The sequence below is a fragment of the Condylura cristata genome, unplaced genomic scaffold (genome assembly GCF_000260355.1).
Source record: "Condylura cristata isolate star-nosed mole 26May11 unplaced genomic scaffold, ConCri1.0 scaffold00013, whole genome shotgun sequence".
NCBI lineage: Eukaryota > Metazoa > Chordata > Mammalia > Eulipotyphla > Talpidae > Condylura > Condylura cristata.
In genome coordinates, this window is record NW_004567114.1 from 8,341,082 (window position 1) to 8,352,502 (window position 11,421).

Consider the following 11,421-nt stretch of genomic DNA (forward strand, 5'->3'; position numbering starts at 1 on the left):
AGCTTTACTGTTAGAAAGCCAGGAGAGTTCCAAAGTCCATTTGTCTGCCCACACGTGGATCTTTTATTGCTAATTGTGCACCCTCCATCAGCTGTGAGGGCTCTGACCCTCAAGGTGAATACCCGGTGGAAGCTGTGTGTCTGCAGCTCCGGTTTGAACCTCTCTGACCTCTTTTCCCCATTGCAGCCAACTTAAAAAGCTGTAGAGACAACTCAGCTCTGCCCAAGTTGGGGAAAAATTAGTGATAAAAACAATGAGCCAAGGAAATTTATGGCAGCAGGTGTCTGGGCCTGGAGTCCTCGAATTTATTTAAAGTCTTGTTTACCAGCCCATGGGAACAGCAAAGTTGTGTTCTTGAGTCCTGGCCAACCCTTGTTCTGGGACCCTTCCTGTCTCAAAATCATTAGTAATCTCAGTCTCCTGGTTGCTGTAGTGCTTTTAAAAATTTAATTTTCTTTATGTGAGTGAAAGGAAGCTACGGAATATGGAGGTGAGCTTCAAAGGTTTGCTCCGATTCTAGGAAAAACAGCCCAGCAAGAAGCCTTGGAGAAACTCAGCTTTAAGTAGCAACGATTTATTTTCCATAGGTTTTTATATGTTTACTTTAAAAATACTAGCCTAGACCTCAGATCATAATCTAAGTACCATTTTTCAATAAAAAGAACAGAATTCTACAGAGAATGGACAGATTTTCCATCTGGGACAGGAAATGCGTGAAGTGAGCCTGGAACAGCTTGTTCTAGAGGGAAGGAAGAAAAAGGAATTTATTAAAGATTCTTAGAGTCATAACCTTAGGAGCCAACTTTAAGAAGAGCATACCTGCCAACACTGGACGATTTGATCATCAGTAAGGATGAAAGCTTCAATGGCTAGAAATGCTCACATGTATTTAAACTGGACTCTGAGTTCATAATGATACCAAAGAACAAGCCTAATGAGTTGCTTCTCTGAGGATGCTGCTAAGTAAAGGGAAAGAATGAAGGAATTATACTCTGGATAACCAACTAGTTGATAGAGGGGAAATTATAAAAGCATTCCAGCAAATAAATGTAGAAGAAGTGATAAGTATTCTCATTTTGCACACTTTAATGAATTTAACAGATCCAGGAAGTTAGTGGTGGCTGCTAAATCAGGAAAACAGAGTCAGGTTTTAGGTGCCTCCTGTTGGAAGTAACCAAGACCACCTACAATGTGTTCCTGCCAAAAAATTTAAACCAGCATCCATCCAGCCTCTAAATCTACTCCATGGTATTACAGGAAAAATGAGATAGACTTAAAGTGTAAAAAGGCACGGCCATGGCACAATGGGTAAGATCCAGACAGTGAGGAGCACATTAGAAATAAATACATCTTCAAATGATAAATTGCAAGGACAGAGGTCCATGACTTGCGAAGGAAAGGAGTTAACTAACCTTATTGGATCATGATTCATACAAACTATAAAATTTAAGAATAAAATAACTGGGGAAAAGTAAACAACTATCCAGGATCCTCATTATTTTTAGGTGTGAGATGGTATTGTGGCTTCCTTTCCCTTAGAAATATTTACTGAAAAATAGCTAGATGTTTAGGATATTTTTAAGTGGACCCTGGAGAAGGAAGATGAAAGTATATTAATAAAGCTAAAGCTAGATGATGAATGCAAAGGAGTTAATTATGTAATTCTCCCTACTTTTCCTAATTTTGGAAATATCATACATTTTTTATCCTTGTTATTTTTGAATTTTTAAATTCTTTCACATAAAAAGTATAAGTAAAGTATGTCTCTGGGTAGGGGAAGATTTTGAAACTATAAGTCTGTAGAAATTACCAAAAGGGAAAACATTAATAAATTTGATTGTGTCATACTTGGATTACTGTTTATCATGGCCCACATAAACAAAATTAAGACAAATGAAAAGGTAGGTTCAATAGTCATAGTAAATATTGCAAGTAATTATATCATTTTATAAGCAAAACACTAAGATTATACTAGAAAATAGCCAAGAATATATCCAGATAATTTATAGAAGAAAAAAATGACTAAAAAGTGTTGAAGTATACCAATACTCAAAAGAGTAAAACAATATTTTGCCTATCAAATTATTATAGGTTATATCTAATTCTCAAAGCTGCATTTTCCAGGCATTTCTTAATGCCAGCATGCATTAAGAATCAAACATTCACGCATATCTTGAGGAGATATTTTAAAATGCAGAGGAAGATTTTTGTCCAGGATTACTTGCTACCACATCATTCATAATAGGAGAGTACTAAAAACAGCTAAATGTCTTATGCTTAAATATATTGTGTATAGTTATTTTAGATTTGTTGCTATCAAAACTTTTGAAAACAACATTCAAATTGCATGAGAATGACAATGGCTAAAAGAAGGTCATGAGACTATATAAAGGGCCTCATGTAATACGGAGAATAAATGTGTAGGGACAGACTCAATAGTAGTTAAATCTAATTGGTTTATGGGTAAATGACTCCTTAATTTAAAAATACCTGTTTATACTAAAAATGGAGCTTCCATAAGATCCTGTAATTCCACTCCTAGGAATCTACCTAAAGGTCACAAAAACATTAATGCAAAAGGGCACCAGCACCCCAATGTTTTTTGCAGCACAATTTACAATAGCTAAGCTACAAAAGCAACCCAAATGCCCCAAAATAGATGACTGGTTCAAGAAGGTGTGGCATATTTACAGAACAGAGTATTACTCGCTAACCAAAAAGGATAAGCTCGTGGCCTTTGCTGGAAGGGATTATGCTCACTGAAGTAAGCAAGAAAGAAAAGGAAAAATTTTGAATGGTCTTACTTCTACGAGGAATGTAGAGACAAAAAATAAGGAATCAGGAAAAAAAGTAACTATAATAAAGTTAAAATCAAAATCATCAGGCAACTATAGATCAGAGACATTCTGAAGGGAGGAGGAGGGGAAAGGATCAGGACAGGAGTGGGAAGAACACAAGGGACTATGGTAGTGGTGAATTGGTGGTGGGGATTTCATGGGGAAATCATACATTGTACAAAAGTGACGGATGATGTAGTAAATATGTATGTTTTTAACTTTGAAATACCTGTTTATATTTTTCAAGTTTTGCAGAATGAGCACTTTGATAGTCTGAAAAAAATGAGAGAGCAAGCGAAGTTGTCCTTTCAATCCAGGCTCCCCCTGTCCCTAAACCTCTCACTAGCAGCTGAGTGCCTAACTTGCCTTTCAGAGGGAAGAACATCTTTCAGCACACTGTTACCCAAATGTGCTCTCAAATGTGTGTCTAGTATGTGACTGTGACTCAAAGTCCTCACTCATCTTAGGGAAGGAGAGCACCACTCGAACAGGAAAGGAAGCCCCACATGGGGGCAAGTGAGGAAGGGGAAGCAACAAAAGGGGTTGGCAGGGGAAGAAGGCGAGTGTCACCTGCTTCACAGTTCTCTTTAGGTCATCAGTGTGGACCTTCAGTGCTGCTCAGACCTTCCTGTGTCAGGCAGGGTGGAGAAACACCTTATATACAGTGTGGCTACACAGCCTGAAAACCAAAGCTTGCTTCCCTACAAGAGCTTTGGCAACCAGCAACATAAAGAGCCTTTATTAGGAGGGATATTTAATTCGTTGCCGGAAACCAGGGTCTCATCACTGGTCACACAAGCAAATAAATACACAGCAGACATGGTTCAGGACAAGGAAAACAGCTTTAACCAGGTGCTGGTGACACATAGAGGTTTGCATTTTATTTCAAATTGAGGAGTCACTTCCTTTAGGTCAAAGTCACCAGAAAAGTTGAGAGAAAGAATTTCTTACACAGGTTCTTCCAGGAGTAGATTAAATGCAGGTACTAGCTATCTTTTATGACAGGAGTATAAAATATGTTCTAAATAGCCATGGAAAGGGCTTACTGTACAGCAGGTTGTACTATCATTATTTTTTAAATTCTGTTTTAGCCTCTGTGGCCATTCAGTCAGAGTACTGAGTAAGTGAGGAAGGCTCAGACTTGGCCTTCTAGTTAAAGGCATCCTGAGAAGGCAGTCACCAGAAAAAGGCCCTTACAGGATGGATCTAGAGAACACATCGGCAGTCACTGGAGTTTACTAATTCCCAGGTATACACAAACACTTCTGTCTTTCTGCTTTGTGTATTATCTTGTTTACCCTGTCAATAAATTGTCCTTTGTTTTAATTCCTGCTCTTGCTTCGAGACACATTTGTGACACTCTGACAGTTTATCTTCCCTTCAACCTCATTGCCGTAGTTGTCATGAAACTTCCTAGACGTATGTTGTGTTACAGATGGTAACACAAGTAGATGGTAGAGATGCAGACACTTCACCTTTTAGATTTTTAATGAAAATGAACTTTGGTGTTCTGAAGGAGGCAGTTAATTGTAAATTCCAACTGCCAGTCCTTCAGATTTTTACAGCGTGCTTCAGCTGATTGGTTGTTAACAAAGTAAACCAGTAAACAGTGAAAACTGAGCTCCTGATTTTGGGTCTTCTTTCTCAGCCTATGTGGAAGGCAGCTTGGGAAAATAAAAAAAGAAAAGCACAGCTAGTCGAGCATCTCATTAAGTAAGCATCTCATTATAGTAAGAACTAAGGGGCCTGCAATCATGCAAATTGGCATTGTACTCACTTCCATGCTCATGGAGTATTTACAAATGAAACAGCAAAGAGGAAATGCCTAGATGTGTGGCTTATATTTGACTGTTATGTAAAACTTACAATTAAAAGGACTGATATCCAGAAAGTAATTTAATTGTTAATGGGGTGATTAAGAGAGAATGATTAGGATAAAGTATCTGTGTCTGCACAGAGAGACAGTTACAGAACTGGTATTTATCAAATGCTTCTGTGAAAAATAGCTGTTTGGGATTTTGACTATATCATTTTTTGATTCTCACAACTATCCTACGAAGTGACTATTACCCCTGTTTGACTAGCTAGAAAATGAACTCAAAGGAGTTAGATCTAACTTTTCAAAAACCACACATCTCTCAATGAATGACCAGTCTGATTTTCCTCTAAACCACGAAATGATTATTCACAGAGAATTGAGAAGTTGAGAACTGTAATAATATTGAAGAATAAGGCTACTTGTGTATATTAAGCAAAATTATGATGGAGAAGTATAGTGGTTTTATCGAGAGGTTAAATCTAATCATGCATTTAATATCTTTGAGTGTTGAAATAGTCATTTTGTGGGATCTTTGTGCACTGAACAGATTTATTGAATTAAGAAACACTGATTTTAATCCTGACTATTGTTTGCTTTTGGACATGATACTTAATGTCTCAGATTCAATATTCCACCGCCAAAGGTTGAATTGATAGAATAACATTACAAGCAACTAGTAGCAAAGGCTGGAGAGCCCAAAGATCACTCCTGAGCTGTCTCTCCTTTGGGCTTCCCTTCCTTTAAGAAAATATTTAAAAGCCTTTCAGAGTAAGTTTTTAGTTCTTTAGTCAAAGGTAGATAATTTGAACACATCTAAATGAAATTGGAAATTAGAACTGGGTTGAAACATTGGGGACCTTGTTGGATCCAAACCCAGATCATCCAAACCTGAGCCCTGGGGCACTGTTTTTCAGGGATGAGAAACACTAACAGGTTCTAATAATGATGTTACTCAATGTGAAATTTTAGCAAAATAATACAAGACTTTCCTGGTTAGAGCAGTATTTCAAAGTCTTATTAGTGTATGCATGGCGACTAGTAAAATCTCAAATACTCTTTTATTTTTCTCCTTGCAGATAAAATTAAGAAAAAGCTGGGTAAAGGGTGGTCAGTGTGTTGTGTTCTTGGTGCAGGGCAAGAAAATGCAGAGATGCTCAGAATTCATGTGCATTATCCCTCTCAAAAGCACACCAATCAAAATCTTAGGCAAACAGATGGAATCGTCACTTTTCAATAGTATAATTTTATTTTTCAGTATGCTCAATTTTTAACCAGGAATGGTACTAATAAAAGTAACTGTGTCTTTAACAAGTCAGGTTCTATTTTACACAGCTATGGAAGTGACCACAGCCCTCCAACAGGCATTGCCATGGAACCACATTTCTTTTAGTAATAATAATATATTCACATGTAGCCTTAATGACATGTAGGAAGTTAGTGTAGAGCTCAATCAACTGTTGTCTGCTTTTGTCATTTAACGAAAAATAGTGTTAATTTGAAGAGATAATGCCTTCACTACATATATAGTTGTTTACAGTTAAAGTAATGCAAAAAGTATGCCAAAAGATATTGAATAAAAAATTTGTATTTCTTCCAGCAGATGGAATTGGCACTTTTAAATATTATAATTTTATTTTACATTATGCTTAATTTTTCATCAGAAGTGATATATAATAAAGGTAAGTTTCAGACTCTCTTACTTTGTTTTCTTCTCAAGAAGTATCCTTATACTCCTTCCTTACTAGCAGTTAAAAATTTTTTCTTTAGTACTGCTTCTTTACCTGTTTTCCAATTTTTCCCAGGTATTATCTTTTGTGTTCTGGTTCAGAGGTTTCTAATGATTAAATGTCATGGGAATTGAATGCTATTGTTTACATAAAGAATTTTCTTTCATTATACTATTTTATCATTTAAATGTCATAGAATATCTGAAGTTTAAGGAGCATTTTATATTTGCACAACTTTATTTGAATTGATCTTTCTTCTCCACAAAAAAAAAAACGGTTGCATGAGTATGAATTGTAAAGTTAGTATACTTAGACTGAAGAGAATTTTCTGAAAGTAATGCATGGATAAATTGGTCAATAGAACTTTTATGGTAGCAAGCTTTATAAAAGGAATAAGATATCTGCCTCCATGAGTGCAGATTGTATAGATTCTATAGTATGCAGAACTGGAACTACCAGACTATAGTAGATGCTCAATTTAAAAAAATGTTGGCTGAATAGATGAAGACATGAATTCAGGCTCTTCTATTCACAGGTGAGGTGTGCTGTAGTATTTGGTGAGTACTGGGATGATCCAGTTCTGTTCCTGTATTCTAGTAGAGAATATATGGCATGTGCATGGATATGATCTAAGATTGAAGAGCTTCAGGCAAATTTATGAGATTTCAGAGAATACAGTGTTTACTTCCAGCTTGGGGGTGGTGGTGGTAAGGGGTTAAAGATGCCTTTGTATAAAATATAGCCATCAACCTAGTGCTCCAGCAACAACAAGATCATAAGTAAGTTGTAGAGTTAGCAAACCACAGAATGTAGCAGTGAACGGTACTGTTTGTGTAGAATGATGAAAAGAAAGTAAAACATTGTGGGAAATGGAACTCATATTAGGGACACTTGGATGTCAAGCTAAGGATTTTGGGCTTTAGTCTCTATTCACTGAGAAACCAGTGGAAATTACTGGGTAGAGAGGTAACATATCATAGCTATAATTTAGGATGATTAATACAACAACATTTTATAAAATTTATTGGAGGAAGGGGAGTTAGGAAGCAGAGAAAATTGAAGACCATCATGGTAGTATGCATCAGATATGAGCCATCTTTTTCTGTTCATGCACTAAGTTACTAAGAAAAGTATATAGTAACAGAAATGAAAATGACTAGAGGCATTCAAAGGCACATCTGAGCAGGCAGAACAAAGAACTAGGAACTTGAAGATTAGATCATGGAAACCGAAGGCAGTCTATCAGGATAACGAGGGATGAGTCTGAGACAGAAACACCTTGGTTTCATCAGACTGTGAATTAGGTGACTTTTGAGAAATTTAATCTTCCTGGCTCTTGATTTCATCTTCTTAGAGATGACACAAGATATTCTGAGCACTTAGTAAAATGAATGTAAATCCAGAGTTTCAAAGCATATTATTCAAAGAAGTTAATTTCCTTTTGCTTACTTTCTCTCCTTTTAAGGAATTTATTCATTAGTCAAAGGGTATCAATGAAGATTTTTACTAGAGATATCTGGACTTTACAGACAAATTAGAACTTTAAAAAATAGATCTGGTAGCATTGTTAGGTATGGATATTCAAAGTGAATGGTTAGGGCCCTCCCTGGTGGCACAGCAGGTTAAAGTGCAGCACTAGGAAGCTAGTCACAGTCACTGCAGCATGAGTTTAATTTCCAGCCAGGTCGTTGACCCCCATGGCACAATAGACTTCTATTGTGCTAGCTGCTTCCCTCAGCAGTGTAGTTCATCTCCCCACTCTGTCTCTGGTGAATCCTCTCACAGCCCCTGCACCTCTGCCTGTACCCCAGCTCTTTATGTATAAATAAATAAATCTTTTTTTTAAAAAGTGAGTGGATAGATAGTATATTGAAAACTTTAACATTGTAACCTCAAAATGTACTTTAAACCAATTTTGTTATACTTATATAGCTACGTTTAACTATAGGAACTTCAGAATAACATTGAATCTGATATGTTCGATGATCAAGATGAATGCCATCCAATCATTACAGACTTATTTTTATTTCCCATCCTTGAGACCAGTCATTCTCTGTCCCCAGATGAATGTAAGGGAGGGTCCCAGGTCTTTTTCAGTGACAATTCAAAAAATTATCCAGTGATTTCAGATTACAAAACCCAGCTTTGCATTGTCATTGTAAATAAAATTGCCAAGCCTATGAAGCAGTTAAAACTGAACTCTGTTGAAGGCTTGCAACTTCCAGGGGAAGGATTAGACAATAAATTGCTGTTTATTTCTATCATTATCAGATCTTTTAACATAGTAGCTATGTGCCTCCTGCTCTCATTCCTAGGCAGTTAGCTGTGTATGTTTTCCCAGAGCAGTGACACACAACTTAAAGAAGCCAGAGTGGACAAAAAAGACCATGTATTTTAAATACTGGGGGCTTACGCTCTAAATGCTGATTGCTGTTTCTGATCATAAATTGTAAACACTTTGTTACAAGCCTCTCTCTCCCTCTGGTTAAAGCGATTTTCAAAAGGGACTTAAAGGCTCAATGGCCTTTCTCTGACCATCCTTCATTTAAAGACTAGAACATTAAAAAGCAATAGCATACAGGGGTTAAATTAGAAAGTGACCACTCAAGGGAAAGACTCGAGTTCAGAAAAAACTTGGGAACCCTAAGTTTAAACCTCAGGCTGGTTCATGGCACAAAGAATGCTACGACAGTGACAACAGCAGCAGCAGCAACAACAAAACCCCAGCAACAATAAACAAAAGCAGTAACAATAAGAAGCAGCCCTGGGGAAGAATCTGGCTTCCAGATTTATCACATTATTAGATTCAATGCCCAGTTTTCAAAAACAGCAGGAAAAAAATCACAAGGCATATAAAGAAACAGGAAAATATGACCCACTCAAAGGGAAAAAATTAAATAAACAGAAATTGCCCTTGAAAAAAACTGAATATTCAAAAGCATTCCAACTATCTTCTCTGGTCATAAAAGCATCAAACTAGAAATAAACCATGAAAACCTTCCCACATCATGGAGATTGAAATCTACTCTTCTGGAAGGCCATTGTATTAAATAGAAGTCAAAGAAGAAATTTTAAAATACTTTGAATTGAACAATAATGAGGACACCACTTTCCAAAATGTAGGGGACACAGCAAAAGCCGTAATAAGAGGAAAGTATATAGCAATACAGGCTCACATCAAGAAACAAGAAAGAACTCAAAAAACTCACCCCAATCTCCCCTCTCAAAGAACTAGAAAAAAGAACAACAAAAACCAATAGAAGGAAGGAAAGCATAAAAATCAAAGCAGAAATAAATGAAATAGAAATTAAAAACAAAAGAATCCAAAAGATCAATGAAACCAAAAGTTAGTTTTTTGAAAAAATAAACAAAAAAGACAGACATCTAGCCAGGCTTACAAAGAAAAAAACGGGAGAAAACACAAATAAGTAGGATCATAAATGAAAGAGGAGAAATTACAACAGACTCAGATGAAGTCAAAAGAATAATCGGAGTTTACTATGAACATTTATATGCAAACAAGTTCAACAATTTAGAAGAGATAGACAAATACCTAGAATTTTATCATCATACATGGTAGGTAAAGAAGCAGAACACTTAAAACAGACCAGTTACAATCAGTGAAATTGAAACACTAATCAAAACACTCCCCCAAAACAAAAGCCCAGGGGCAGATGGCTTCACAAATGAATTCTACCAAGTGTTCAGAAATGAATTTATGCTTTATCTGACACAAACTCTTTCAAAAATTGAAAAAGAGGACTACCAAATATGTTCTATGAAGACAATATTACACTAATACCAAAACCAAACAAAGACAACACAATAAAAGAAAACTACAGGCCAATTTTCCAAATGAACACTGATGCAAAAATCCTCACCAACAGAATCCAACAATGCATCAAAAGGATAATATATCATGATCAAGTGGGATTCATCTCAGGGGTACAAGGATGGTTTAACATCGGAAAAACAATCAACATAATCCAACATATCAACAAAAAGGGAAAAAAAACCAACATATGATCTTATCAATAGATGTTGAGAAAACATTCGACAAAGTTCAACATCCATTTATGATGAAGGTCCTTGAAATTCTTGAGATTGAAGGAATATATCTTAATGTGATAAAAGCCATATACCACAAACCCACAGCCAATATTATTCTCAATGGTGAAAAGCTGAAAGCCTTTTCTTTACAATCAGGAACAAGACAAGGATGTCAACTCTTGCCACTATTTTTCAATATGATACTGGAGTCCTAGCTAGAGCAGTAAGACAAGAGAAAGACATATAAAGAATCCAAATAGGGAAAGAAGAAGTAAAATTATCACTGTTTGCAGATGATATAATAATACAAATAGAAAACACTAAAATCTCCACAGAAAATCTAATCAAAACAATGAACCAGTTTAGTAAAGTAGCAGGATATAGAAATCAACTCAGAAAAATCAGTGCCCTCCTTCAATACAATAAATCTGAAGAAGAAATCAAGAAAACCATCTCTTTCATAATGGAACAAAAAAAATCAATACTTAAGAATAAAACTAACAAAAGAGGTAAAGTATCTCTACAAAGAAAATTATAAAACATTTTTTAAATAATACAAGAAGACACTAAAAAAAAGTGGAAAGACATCTGCTGCTCCTGGATTGGAAGAATCAACATTATTAAAATGTTCATCTTACCAAAAGCATTTTACAAATTCAGCACTATTCCAATAAAAATCTTAATGACATTTTTTCAAAGAAGTAGAACAAATATTGATGAAATTCATTTAGAGCCACAAAAAAAAAAAAAAAAAAACCTTGGATAACAAAAGCTCTCCTGATGAAAATAAAGGAGAATGGAGGCATCACACGTCCTGACTTCAAACTATAGTGCAAAGCTATAATAATTAAAACAATGTAGTACTGGGACACAAGCAGACACATTGACCAATGGAACTAAATAGAAAGTCCAGAAATAAAGCCACACGTATTTGGACAACTAATCTTTGACAAAAGAGCAAAGAATTTGCACTGGAACAAGGACAGTT

At 35.8% G+C, this 11,421-nt stretch overlaps 1 protein-coding gene across 1 annotated transcript in view; it reads left to right on the forward strand.

Moving 5' to 3' along the window:
• Positions 1–484: 484 nt before the first annotated feature.
• Positions 485–11,421, forward strand: part of CATSPERB (catsper channel auxiliary subunit beta) — a 77,775-nt gene continuing 66,838 nt past the window's right edge. Inside the window, exon 1 of the mRNA XM_004682041.1 lies at positions 485–490. Coding sequence (XP_004682098.1) covers positions 485–490 — 6 coding nt within the window. The remainder of the gene's footprint in view (positions 491–11,421) is intronic.